The sequence below is a fragment of the Streptopelia decaocto genome, assembly GCF_964273445.1.
Source record: "Streptopelia decaocto genome assembly, chromosome: 11".
Lineage (NCBI taxonomy): Eukaryota > Metazoa > Chordata > Aves > Columbiformes > Columbidae > Streptopelia > Streptopelia decaocto.
In genome coordinates this window covers 12,114,284-12,127,681 of record NC_138666.1, presented here as the reverse complement: position 1 = coordinate 12,127,681, position 13,398 = coordinate 12,114,284, and the positions used below count along the sequence as shown (strand labels likewise).

Sequence of the window (13,398 nt, the reverse complement as noted above, 5' to 3'; positions counted from 1 at the left end):
GAGTCCTCTGGGAACACACCAGCTCATCAAAGGGGTCTAGACCTCCCCAGAAGTATGGATACTGGCCATGAGTCCCCTCCAGCCCCATATCTACCGCAGCAAGGTCTCTCCATCCCTGTGGAGGAAAGGGCTTCTGGGGAAGATCTGAGCAGAAAGAAACCAGCACTTTGCTTTCCAGTCTGTCACCTTGTGTGACAAAGTCTGCGGGCTGGCTCTGATCTCTGGGTGAGCTGGGGAAGGTGCTCCACTTGCGCTATGTGTGCTGGTTAACGCTGTCACCCATTTTCTGTGGGTACAGCCAGCATCCTCAAGGACAGGCAAGCTCACCGTTTAGGACCAGAACCCACCGTTGACATCCCTCTCTCCAACCCATCACACCTGCCTGGCAGAGCCACCCACTCCCCTCACTGCCAGTGGGATGGAGACCCCAGCACCCCAGCCAGGGACCTCAGCCATGACCAGGCACCCCACCACAAGCCACCTGCAACCAAAAGGGCTGTCCTGTTGGGTCAGGGGACCCAGGCCAGCAGGGCTCCAGCACCCTGGGGCCATCGACCCTGCTTCTGGGCTTCCTTCCCTGTAATGGCAGGTGGGACATTGCAGTACTGGGAGAACATCCCTGTCCTGGGGGGTAATGGTATGGGGGACTTCCCAGTATTGGATGAACATCCCTGTCCTGGGTAGGTAATAGTGTGGGGGACATCCCAGTAGCAGGAGGACATCTCTGTCCTGGAGGTAATGTTATGGGAATCATCCTGATGCTGGAAGGACACCCCTGCCCTTGGCGGGGGGTTAGTGGTATGGAGACAAACAGGCATCCCGGCACTGGGAGGACATCCCAGCCGTGGGCATGGACTGGTACCGTGGTGGGGGGCAGGAGGCAGCTCGGTACCGGGAGGGGGCCCTGCCCGAGGTGGGATGCTACGTATGGGGGACACCTACGTGCACCTGAAGGCCAGCTGCAAGGGGACACCCCTCTCTCAGGCAGGGCAGCCAGTGCCGGGCAAGCACCCCAGTGCCGGAGCATTTACTGGGGGGCGCGGTGTGTGAAAGAAGGCCGATCACGGAGGGGGCACCCGGGAGGGATGGGGGCCCGAGCCGGGTCGCTACTCACATCTCCAGCCCGCGTCCCCGCCGCCGAAGAGCGTCATCCCCTCGCAGCCCCGGCAGCCCCGGCCCCGCAGCCCCCGCAGCCCCGCCGCTCCGGCCCGAGCGCGCCGCCACCGGGCCCTACCAGAGGCGGGCGGAGAGGGGGGACCGCGGGCCGTACCACCGCTGCACGGCGATGGGGGAAGGCGACCACGCCCCGCCACGCCCGCGCCCCTCCCCAGGCGCAGCGATGCTTTATTGCAGCGTTGCTGCCTGTCCCTGCCCGCAGGTACCTGACGGCAGCGCTGGGCTGGGGGCTCTGCCTTCCGCACCCCGCTGCAGCTGGACAGATGTGGTGGCTGTGCTGGACCATTCTCATCCTCCCCAGGCTCCTTCCCCATCTCCTGCCTCCAGCCCCCCTTGACCCATTGGACTCTGCTTCCCTCAGCCGACAGCTCAGTTGCGCTCCAGTTTGCCCAGTTCACCCCAAAGCCCTGAGCCCAGCCTTGCCGGTGGCAGTGCAGCTTCTGCCATCCCTCCACAGAGCCGAGGCCACAGCGCAAACAGCCAGCACATGATGCCCTGAATGGTGAGGGTTTAATTTCTCCCCCAGTCCTGCAATGGAGCGTGCTGTTTGGAAGGGAGGAGGGCAGGTGAAGGAGGTGGCTCCCCAGCTCTGCGGTGGGTGGGTCCCTGCAGGATGCCAGCATGGGGACAGTGGTAGCATGTCCCCTCCAGAGGCACCTGACAACGACCAGCAGTGGGGCACAGGTTTGACCCAGCATGTGGGCTGCTGTTGCTTGGGGCTGTCCTAGGGCTGCAAGCAGCAGCTCTTTGCTAACACCACCCCTCCAAACATCCCCAGAGTGATGGAGACATGAGCCTGGGCAGGAGCCAGGCTGCTGCCCACTCTTCTGACCCAGTACCCACTCCAGGGATGGAGCTGGAGGTATCACCCTGTATGGGCAGGACATGGCGGAGGGAGAATTCAGTGGGTTTGGTAGGGAAAAGGAGACAAACGACTCTTCCTAAGGGAGAGAGGATCTTTATTAACCACCTGGCAGAGGAGGAGGAACCAGGTGATGATCAAGGATCAGGTGATGGTGAGGAACCCGCAGTGCCAGGCTGGGGGTTCCGATCCAGGCCAGGGTGACGGCTCAGAGCTAAGCCCAGCCCTCACCCTGAGCCGTGCCAAAGTCTGTGCTCCCCCAGAAGCCAACATTGTCCCTTGTCATATTGGCACCACGGTCCAGACACAGTCCAGCTGCCAGTGTAGGAGGAGGATGCTGTTTGACCTGGCTGTTGCAGGGGCATCTCCCAGCCCTGGGGGCTGTTGCAGTGTGATGGTGACAGAGGAAGGTGTGAGGCAGAAGAAGACGCTCTTTTGGGGATACTGATGTAGAGCGCATGCCCTTCTCACCAGGTCTCAGTCCCATGGGTCCCCTCAGTCCCCTGTCTCCTGCACAGGGGATCTCTGCAGGGGTCTTTCTGAGTCGTGGTTTGGGCTTCGCATGGCACTGGGATCCTGTGCTGCAGGCTTGGCACAGCAGCCAGCACTGGCTGGTGCCTGGAGCTGCAGCTTCAGGGGTCCTGTTGCCACAGGGAGATGTGCTCCTGGGCTGCAACAGGATGTGCAGAGTCAGTGTCCCCCAGGCCAGAAGGACCCAGAGGTCTGGGCAGGGCTGGAAGCAGAGGATAGACCCGGCAGAGCCGGGGACCAGCACCCCTGGGGTTTGGCACCCCAGGAAGGTGCGTGAGGGCTCCCAGGCACTCACCAAACTGGCAGATGTACCGGTTTCGGGTCTTGCAGCGCTGGTCGTTCCAGTTGAAAGCAGTTGATGCTTGCATCTCCACGCAGTTCCCAAACCTGTGCCCCAGCAGGAAGAGGGTGAAGCCAGCCAGCGTCGTGGCATAGCGGTGACAACACACAGAGCTCGGGTGGCCTCTGCATCCAGTGGGTACTTACCCCTGGTTGTCCGGCTGCCCGAAAGCGAAGCTGGTGAAGGAGGACGGCTCACCCACATCCCAGCGGAAGGAAGCCTTGGACGTCTTGTAGGTGAGACCTGGGGGAGCAGGAGATGGGGTGGCACATCTGCCAGTACCCCAGGTACCCCAAACCCTGCCCACCACCATCACCCACCGATCCAGAAGTTCCCGGTCTCAAAATCAGTGTCTGTCACCCTGTTACCGGTCTCCAAGCGGCTGAGGTAGAAAGCCAGGATGTCCTGAACCTTCTGCGTTCTGATCTGGGCCAGCATCGCCCCTTTCTCCTGTGGGGAAGGGAGCAAGTCAGTCCCAAACACGTGGCCCAGACCCGTGCCAGGCAGTGGAGAGATGTATTGGGTGACCTACAAGCACAGGTGGCATTTTTCAGCTTCAAAGGGATGCCCAGAGCAATCCAGAGGCTCACCTGGCACTTTATTTTGGCCCCATAGTAGGTGTCAGCCTCAGGGGACACCATGAAGCAGTCACCGTCTATCCGCACATCGCAGGTGTGGAAAGGGAACCGAATCTTTGCTGGGGACACAGGTGGGTGCAGATGGGTCCCTGTGCTGGCAGAGCTGGGCCCACCAGAGGACCCTTAGCCCCGCTCTGGGGGTCTCTGCCTGTAGATCGCTGCCAGGACCCCAAAGCAGCCACAGGCGGGTGCAGACTCACTGCCGCACTCGGCGCCGCCGTAGCCCACATCGCAGAGGCAGGAGCACTCCTCCTTCCTGAACTTCCCGTGGAGGCACTGCCCGCTGCACCTCACTGCAGGCAAGAGGGTGTGTTAGCTGGTGAGGGGGGCTTCCCAACCCCTGTCTGCCCCCCCGACCTTGCGCTGTGCACTGGGGCACCAGCCGTGCACACACGTGTGCTGAGCTGACCTGGTTCACGCGTGTGCTGCACCACTGTGGGCACGCAGGCACTGAGCAGACTGTGAACACCGCACCGTTTGTGCCTGTGCATGAACTGCACCAGCACTGCGCACACACGCAGCGCACCAGCCATGCACACGCATGCACCGCACCCATCCTCCACAAGCATACACTGCACTGGCCACACACACATTGCACTAGCCATGCACGTGTGTGCACTGCACAAATCCTGTGCATGCATGCACTGCATCAGCCATGCCCGCACGTGTACTGCACTGACATTGCACATGCATGCACTGCACCCACTCTGTACGTGCATGCATTGCACTGGCCATGCACAGGCCTGCACCACACCAACGGTTTGCAAGCATGTGCTGCACCAGCCATGCACACACATGCACTGCACTGACCTTTGTGCATGCGTGCACTGCACTGGCCATGCACTGCTTGCTCCTATGCAGTGTGCTTCCCCCATGCATGCATGCGCTGACCAGGCACGTATGTGCCATGCTGCCCATGTCCATGCCTGCCCTCTGCCAGCAGCATCACTTATCCTCATCCAGAGTCTCCCCCTAGAGGTGCGGGAGGCAGAGGTGGCAGGGGTGCCCACCTTGGCAGTACCTGCCCGTGTAAGCAGGCGGACAGACGCACTGGCAGCTGCTCATGTCAAGGCGTCCACTGTTCCTGCAGCTCATGCGACAGGGGTTCCTGGGCACCTCTGGGCACAGCAGAGAGGTGGCACAGGCGTCAAGGGCTGTGGCATGGCCAGGGGCCATGGGGGAGCCGGGGTGACCGCGGGGACTCACCGCAGAGCCCGCCACTGTGGTCCCAGGACTTGAAGCAGCCAGAGAGGCCGGCCGTGCAGAGGGAGCACCAGGGTCCCTGTTTGTAGGGCAGGACAGGCGTCCCCGCCAGCTCCCAGTTGCCCCTGTGTCACCAGCAAGGGGAGGTGGCTGCCCGGCTCCATGCCCCGCCCACACAGCCAGGCCACACCCCCTCCTGAGTAAGACCCCGCCCACACTGCCCGGCCCCACCCACTCCCAGGGCACAACCCCGCCCACATTCCCAGCCCCGCCCACTGCCAGCAGAAGGCCACGCCCACAATCCCAGCCCCACCCCTCACCACAGGTCCCCATAGGCCAGCCCACGCCCCAGCTGGACACACCCCTGTGGAGACCCCGCCCACACAGAGGGAGGGGTTTCCTAGCCCCACCCATCCCAGGCCACCCACACCTCTCTAGCCCCCCCCACCTCCCAGCCCCCCCTCCCCCGCCTCCGCCCGGGCACCCTTACCCCGGGGAGTAGGCGCAGGCGAAGGCTTCACTGCGGCCGCTGGTGCAGAGGTGCCTCCCGCAGCCCAGCTGTCCCGCTGTGGCCCACACCAGCTGTGAAAGAGGGCCATGCCACCCCCTGGCCTCTGCACGCCCCCCCTAGCCCCCATGTCCCTCCGTGTCGCCCCGTGCCACCCTGCTCACCTGGGTGTAATGGCGGCAGGTGGCATTCCAAGCGCAGCGCCCTGTCCTGTAGTCATAGTGTTGGCCCTCAGCAAACCACCGCTCCAGCACGGCCCCGAAGCCCCCAGTGCCCGCCGGCAGCAGGGCCTCGCTCCAGCCCAGCTGTGGGGCTGGCGGCGGAGCGGGGCTCTCCAGGCAGCTGGCTGCCCGCACCCCCGCCAGCCGCCCCAGCTCCTCGCTCCACTCCTGCGGGGATGCACCGTGAGCCACCGGGGGTCCCCAGGGACAGCACCAATGGGCGATGGTGGGGGACAGTGGGGAACAGCCCAGGAGATATTTGGGGGTTGCTAAGGGGGTCAATTTGGGGGATGATCAGGGACATCAGAGGGTTGACATGTGGGATGCTGCAAGGGACCCCAGGGGACCAGCCCTGTGTTTGGTATGTGCATCTGTGGGGCGATCAGGGGACATCGAGGGCCATCACAGGACATGGAGGACACCAAGGGATCAGCCTTGCCCTTGGTGTGAGCAGGTGTGTGGTGATCAGGGGACATCAAGGGCCATCATGGGACATGGGGGACCCCACAAGAGTCCCCGAAAGACCAGCCCTGCTCCTGGTGCGTGCACGTGTGGGGTGATTGAGAGACATCAGGTGGGATGTGCAGAACCCCATAGGGGACCCCAAGGGACTAGCCTCGTCCTCGTTGTGTGCAGGTGTGGGGTGATTGGTGGACATCAAGGTCCATCAGAGGACATGGGAATCCCCACAAAGGTCTGTTCCCAAGGGACAAGCCCTGCCCTTGGTGTGTGCAGGTGGTACATCCTTCTCTGGGGGCCCCACACTGGCTAGCTCTTCTGCTTCGCTAGCTTGTTAACGAACTACTGTGTGACACACATGGGCTGTCCCCCTGTCTAGGCATGGGGTGGGAGGTGGATGACACATCCAAGGCGGGGACCCAGAGCGGGGACTCACCAGCTTCTGCATGTTGGCAGCAGGAGGCTGCACTTTGCTTCTCAGCTTGTTGTGCAGTGAGAGCACCAGGAAGGTCTCCTTCTTGCTGAGAACTGGGGGGGACAGTGGGGACTGGGGATGGCGACAAGGAGGCCACAGAATGCGAGTGCCTTCCCTGTATCCCCAGCTGTGGCAGGATCGTTCGGAGGGCTGTGGGCCCCCGGAAGGGTCCGGCTGCAGCCGGGGATACGGGGAAGGCACCCGGGTCTCCATGGAGACTCAAGGGGAGAGAAGAAAGCGCTTTTGGGCTGGGAGCACAAAAGGGACAGGGGCCGGGCTGGGTTTGGCTTGCTGAGCCCCCGTCTTGCACGGGTGGGCTGAGACCGCCAGGAATGTACCCACCTCCCCCCCGGCTCTGTCCTGCCACGACCTAGACCCCACTGGGCTGGACCCATCACCAGCCCCAGGACCAACTCCCCCAGGCCCATCCCATCACCAGCCTCAGGGTCCCCCCATCACCAGCCCCATCCCATCACCAGCCCCATCCCATTACCTACCCTATCCCATTACCAGCTCTACAACTCCCCCCACCTCTGTCCCATCACCAGCCCCAGACCCCTCCCAAGCCCATTCCATCACCAGCTCCATACCCAGCCCCATGTCCCCCCTCCCATCCCATCCCATCCCATCCCCAGTCTCAATCACCCAAGACCCCCATTACCATCTCTGGGTGCCTATCACCCATCCAGTCCCCAGGGGATGGTGCGCAGGGTGCACCCACAGCCCCCCAACCCTGCTGCCGCCCCAGCCCTGCTGACGGAGCAGACCCCCCCCACCCCTCTCCCAGGTACCTCCTGGAGCCAGCACAGACAACTTCTCTGGAGCATCCAACCTTGTCTCACCCATCCTCCAAGCCAGGAGGTTGCAAACCAGCAGCACCAAGAGCTCCATGCAGGTGACTGAGGTTTTGGGGGGACCAGACCCCCACGGCTCTGGAGGGAGGATTTGGGAGAGACGAGCTGCCCTGCAGCAGCCGTGGTGGCGGGGCGAGCTTGCCCGTATGCTCCTGCGTGCTTGTGTGTGCTTGTGTGTGTGTGTCTGGTTGCGGGATTTGATCCTATTCAGGACTCCAGACAGGCACCGCTGGTCAGCCCGAACAAAAGCTTGATGGGTGAGTAAGAGCTCTGTCAAAACAGTTGCTCAGTGGCGCAAACTCTGCAGACATCTCCCGGGGCCCCAGGGCTGCAGCCCTGCCGGGATGCCCCGCAGTGGGGTCAGCCCCCTGTGCTCTGCCCCAGCACCATCACAGAGCCGGGGCTGGGATGGAAAGGCAGGCAGGAGCAGAGGGTCCCAAGTGGCACCCGCTTTGGCGTGCTGGGAGATTGGATGCCAAGGGGCTGGGGGCAGCTAAGGCCCCCCCTCCACTGCCGGCCTTCTTCCTGCCCCATGAATTAATCATGCCGGGGAGGTAACACACACCACCACGGGCACAAAGCCAAATACCCGCTCTGGCGAGATGGACAGCATGGTAACGGGGCGGGGGGCTGTGAAGGACGGGGGGCCAGCAGTGGGAGAGATGCTGGGCTCAGGAGGTCACATCTCAGCAGGAGACTGGGGTTGGGCAGGGGTCCTGGAGGCAGCGCTGCTCAGGGGGGCTCAGTAGAACCCTGATGGCTCTGCCCAAGTGTGGGGCTCCCAACGGCTGAGGGGAGGCTGGGGGTGCTCCCCTGGAACAGGGAAGATGTCTGGGCTTCAGAGCTCCCTGCTCCCCCAAACATTTCTGCTCACACTGACCTGCACCCTTGGCAATGGTCCTAACGCTGGGCTTAACCCAAACCCTAATACAGACCCTGATCTTAGCACTAACTGTGAACCTAATGCTAACCTCATCCCTAACCTTAATGCTGACCCTAACATTAATCCTGACCCTAATGTTAATGCTGACTCTCATGCTAATCTGCCCCCCAGCTCTAGGCTGCAGTGGAGCCCTGGGGTCCCTCTCTAAGTTCCAGCTATGGCTGAGCTTAGTCCAGCAAATCCATGCCGAGGTTGGTGAGTCCACGGTGCTGCCGGGCTGCCCCCTCAGCAGCCCCAGCCCCAATGAAGAGCGGGATCCCAGTGCTGACCCCAAATCCATCCGTTCTCCTGCGAGACTTTCCCACGCTTAGCAAACGCATGGGATTAACTGCATCCTGCACTCCCGTGTGCCGGGGAGCCCCGGAGCCACGGCTTCTCGTGGGGGAGCCCGGCACCACCGGTACTGTGGTGAGTGCTGTAACAGCCACCGCCTGGCCCCGGCATCTGCTGGCCCTGTGACATGAAAGGCCCCAAAGCCTCTGATGTGCAGAGAGGGGAGGGAAGGGAAGGGAGAGGCTGGCGCCAGTGCCAAAGGGAAACTTTCCTACAGCTCGACCTCGGCCAGCGGAAAAAACAACAAACATGCGGGCACACACAGCGGATAAATCCCAGGGAGTGCAGGAGCGCGGCTGCGAGTGAGCAGGGCAGAACTGGAGCATCGGCGTCTCATCCCTGCAGCCTGTGTGCCCAGAGCCAGCCCTGGTGCAATGCTCCTCGTCCTGCTGCCAGTCTGGCTGGCCCTGGGTATCCTGCAGTTGCCCCTCGGCAGCACCCAGGTAAGGACCCTCATGCTCCCTGCCCCCAACTCCCTTGCAGAACCCCCACTGGGGGCTTCTCAGCACCTACCTCGTACACCCCAGCACCTGGGATGGGTGATACAACATAGACGTGGTGCCTGTGGGCCTGCTCAGGGCCAGGTGGGATGGTCATGAGGCTAAACCCACTTGGAGTATCCGAAGTGCTCCTCAGCATCCAAATGCTGGCGCAGGACCAGGTGGGGCTGAGGCTGGAGCCAGTACAGAGGCGGGAGCAGACCCCGCACTGGGATGGGGAGGAAGGGGCTCTGCCCAGGACAAGGCGTCCAAAACAAGCCCAAATATGCTGCCTACTCAGGAGGGTCCACCCAGGCTGCAGCAGGGTGGTGGGGGAGCCTGCTGGGTGACGGGGCTGTGCTTGTGTCCCCGCAGGAGTGTCTGAGCCAGCAGCAGGCTCTCGGGGCAGTGCGGCAGATGCAGAAGCTGCTGGTGGTGCAGGAGGCTGCCCACCTGCGAGGCACACGGGGTCTCCGGCAGCAGCTCTCTGTCCTCCAGAGCCACCTCCAGAGACAGGCCACCAAACGCAACGGTATCACTGGGTCACCGCCGTGGGGTGACATCCCCATGGGGCCAGCTCAGACCTCTGTCGAGCAGCCTGGCCAAGAGACCCCCAGATCTTTGCCAGGCTGGCATCGGCTCCAGCCTGGAAATGTCCATTCTCACCCATGTCTATCTGTCTGCAGAGACCTGTCCGCAGCCAGCAGTGCCCCTGAACGGACGGATGCTGGGCCAGAACATGCGGGTGGGCCATGACATTCACTTTGTCTGCAACGCCGGGTTCCGGCTGGTGGGCTCGGAGACACGCACCTGCCGGCACAACCGCACGTGGAGTGGCACCCAGCCCTTTTGCAGAAGTGAAGTGGAGCAGGGTTGGGCTGCTGGGGGCTCCTCCATCACCCTGAGCTGCAGGGTCCCTTTGTGCTGCTCCCTCAGCTGCAGGGATAGCAGCCCAGAGGCTGCAGCAATGGGCACTGAGGCTGGGCAGCAGGATGGGGTGAGGATGGGCTTCTCCAGCTGGTGTTCACGAGCTACTTCTCCTCAGGTATCGACGACTGCTCCAGCAACCCGTGTGCCAATGGTGGGACCTGTGTGGACGGCAGCCAGAGCTACACATGCCTCTGCTCCCCGGGCTGGTCAGGCCCCAGCTGCCAGAGCCCCATCTATGCCTGTAGGTGCTTGGGTTTGGGCTATGGAGGATGGGGACGCTCACAGGCACAGCACCCCGCCATGCTGCACCCATCTCCCCATGCTTCCCTGTCACTTCAGCCCCCATCCTTCTCCCTGTGCCCCCCACCCTGGCAGTGACACCCTCTACCCCCTGCAGACTGGGTGACATTGAGCAATGCCTCCTTCAGCCGCCAGCCCCGCTGCGCCGAGGGCCGCCCGGGCTCCCGGCGCTGCAGCTGCGACGCCGGCTTCCAGATGCGAGCTGGTGGCATGTGCCATGGTAAAAAGGGGGGTGAAAATGGTGAGGAGGGAGGAAATTGAGGCTTGGTGGTGACAGGAGCTCCTGGCTGTGCCCCACTTTGTCCCCCCAGATGTGGATGAGTGCCAGCTCTTCCAGTCCAACCCCCAGACCCGGATTTGCCTCTATGACTGTCTCAACCTCCCCGGCTCCTACCGCTGCCTCTGCCCCCCTGGATACCTGCTCCATGTCGACCACAACACCTGTGAGGGTAGGAGTGGCAAGTGCATGGCAGGGAGCATCCCAGGGGACCAGGCATGTGGTGGGGAGCAGCGGGGACAGCCCCACTCACCCCATGTCACTGTCACAGATGTGGACGAGTGCACCGGGAAGCAGCACAACTGCACCCAGGGTGACCTCTGCATCAACACCTTTGGGGGCCACCGCTGTGTTCGCCCCAAGTGCCCCCCACCACGCCACAACACCAGCTATGTCAAGACCTCCGCCTTGTGAGTACCACACATGGCTTGGGCTGTATCATGCCCTTTCCCCCGTGTGATGGGTTCTACATGTGCCCCACGGATCATATTGTGTCACCCAGGGGCATCAGGGAAAGTGTCAGCCAAATTGCCATATGGGGTGAGCTTTGCATGGTCCCTGATGTCCCATGTCACAGGTATTGGGATGCTGGTGGTGGGGGGTGTGAGTGCCCCTCTGCTGCACATCCAGGCAGTGCTGTCAGCTGTCATCCAGCAGGGAAAGCCCCCCTGGTCCTGCTTGTGAGACTGAACTGCTTTGTGGCTGAGCCCAAGTGCCCCAAGCAGAGGAGTATCTCTGCTCCAGATAAGGGATGTTCCTCTGCGGGAGGCACATCTGAGCCTGACTCTGTCCCTGGCCTCCAGCTGGGACTGTGGTGCCCCTGGTACCAGTCTCAGAGCATGGCCCAGAGCTGTGTCACTGCAAGGCACGGTGTTCACCCAGCAGAGGCAGAGATGGGACAGTGACCAAAAGCTGGGTGCACTCAGATGTGGCTGCCTTGGCTCTGCCACAGGACAAGCAGTGGGGCTGGAGATGCTCCCTGCACTGTTAGCCAGGCTTGTTTGCAAGGGTGCAGGCAGCTCCCTGAGAGCCCAACCATGGCACTGAGCAGTGGTACCCCTTCTCTCCTGGCAGCCAGTGCGAGAGGAACCCCTGCCCCATGGAGAGCCGAGCCTGCCGCTTGGCTGCCACCTCCATCTCCTTCCACTACTTGCCACTCCAGGCCAACGGCACGGTGCCCCGTGTTCTCTTCAAGATGTCCACCACCCGCTTTGTGGGTGATAGCCTGCGCTTTGCCATCATGGGTGGCCGGGGCCAGGGGGTCTTCGCCGTGCGGCGCTCTGACCGGCAGACGGGAGAGCTGGTGCTCACCAGCCCCGTGGTGGGGCCAGCCACGCTGGAGGTGGACCTGGAGATGAGCGAGTTCTCCCGCAAGGTCCTCCTGGGCAAGCATATCTTCAAGGTCACAGCCTTTGTGTCCCCATATGAGTTTTGATCCGCTTTGGAGGCAGGTTTGTGGCCAAGCCAGGGTCTCTCCTGGGGAGTGACAGAACCCAGTGGTCCCAGTTCTTGTCCTATTGGAGACATCCCTCTCCTGCAATGCTTGCTCATGGCTGGTAGGGTGAAGCCACAGCAGAAAGGGTGCCTGTGACAGAGGCTGCAAGGAAAGCCCAAGTGGCTGCACCTTGCATTGCTCTGCGAGCAGGGGAACCATCCTGGGGGTGCCAGTCCCCCTCCTCTCTGCCTGCATGGCACACAGACGGGCATGGAAGAGTGAGCTGATGATATGTGGCATCCAGGTCTGGCTCCTTGTATCTTGTACACTCTAATAAAAGAAAAGCAACTGTAGGAAGGGTGTCCTCCCTTCTCTATGCCTGCTCCCTGGGCAAGGCTACTGGGGCGATCTGGGGACTGTGGTCGCGGCAGGGTCCCCTTGCAGAGCTTGGGGTGCCAGAAAAGCTGTTGAGCCCACTCAGGATCATGCAGTGTCCATGTCCCTCCGAGCACCACTGTTCCAGGGGACACGATGAACATCTGTGCCATGTAGGACGGAGAGTTGGGCTGAACACACTGCCCTGCATGTCCTGCACAGCCAAGGCTTGTCCCCAGCCCCTTTAGCAGGTGCCAGCAAAGGGCAGCAGGGCTCCCTGGTACCAGGTGGGCAGGGGACAGCGACCAAGGGCCATGCTTCCTTGTGGCCAGGACACTTCCCTCTGCAAGGGCCCTGGCAGGAGCCAGCTGCATGGAGGACAAAGCTGCAGCTCCACAGCTCACCAAGTGCTTGAGCTGTTTCTGGACTAGAGAAGGGTGGGCAGTGAGGACAAGAGGTGCAGTCCCTGCCACCACCAGCACAGCCAGACCCCCGCACAGGGAGAGCTGGAGGTTGAAAAGGTGACAAGGGCCTTTGGGGACAGCAAGGAAAGGACACCCCACCCCAGGACACCCTTCCCTTTGCACACAAGAAGCCTTCTTAGGTGAGCATCCAGCCAGCCCGTGCCAGTGTCCCTCGCACAAAGCAGCCGCTGTGCAGGGACCGCAGGAGGCTCATAAAGATCTCGTTATGCTCTCGCCGCCGGTGCTGCCCGCCAGCTCCGGGGCTTGGCGTGGAGGAGGGGGAAACGCCCCCCAGGGTAAGCAGGGCTATGGGCTGGGCTGGTGGGGCTGCGTCAGAAAGATCCACAGCTTGGCCGGTGTTGACTGGGGGAGGCTGGGTGCAAAGTAGAAAATGACAACGGTAAATATTTATTCCTGCCCATGAGGTGTCCCAGCCAGACCGGGCACCCCAAATGTGATTTTGTGCAGGTTTCTTACATGCTTCGAAAGCTTCAAGTAGAAATAAACAAATATCTCAACTCTGGGTGTTATTCATCTCCTTGCACACCAGGTGAACAACTCAGTTTTGGGTCAACAAAATGTAGTTATGCACAGG

At 62.1% G+C, this 13,398-nt stretch overlaps 2 protein-coding genes across 2 annotated transcripts; one reads left to right on the top strand and one right to left on the bottom strand.

Moving 5' to 3' along the window:
- Nucleotides 1–2,568: 2,568 nt before the first annotated feature.
- LOC309444485 (C-type lectin domain family 18 member A-like) lies at nucleotides 2,569–7,304 on the bottom strand (the record flags this gene model as incomplete). The annotated part of the gene is made up of 12 exons (XM_082062347.1): nucleotides 2,569–2,708; nucleotides 2,865–2,956; nucleotides 3,056–3,152; nucleotides 3,230–3,359; nucleotides 3,500–3,606; nucleotides 3,748–3,840; nucleotides 4,558–4,665; nucleotides 4,754–4,875; nucleotides 5,241–5,332; nucleotides 5,423–5,647; nucleotides 6,375–6,466; nucleotides 7,205–7,304. 12 exons carry the CDS (start codon nucleotides 7,302–7,304, stop codon nucleotides 2,671–2,673), a joined length of 1,296 nt encoding a protein of 431 aa, XP_081918473.1. The 3' UTR covers nucleotides 2,569–2,670.
- A 1,613-nt stretch (nucleotides 7,305–8,917) lies between these two features.
- On the top strand, nucleotides 8,918–11,964 carry LOC309444817 (fibulin-7-like; the record flags this gene model as incomplete). The annotated part of the gene is made up of 8 exons (XM_082062950.1): nucleotides 8,918–8,986; nucleotides 9,398–9,554; nucleotides 9,709–9,879; nucleotides 10,068–10,193; nucleotides 10,350–10,472; nucleotides 10,564–10,701; nucleotides 10,801–10,939; nucleotides 11,604–11,964. The coding sequence occupies 8 exons, from the start codon at nucleotides 8,918–8,920 to the stop codon at nucleotides 11,962–11,964; spliced, it is 1,284 nt and encodes a 427-aa protein (XP_081919076.1).
- Between the last annotated feature and the right edge of the window lie 1,434 nt (nucleotides 11,965–13,398).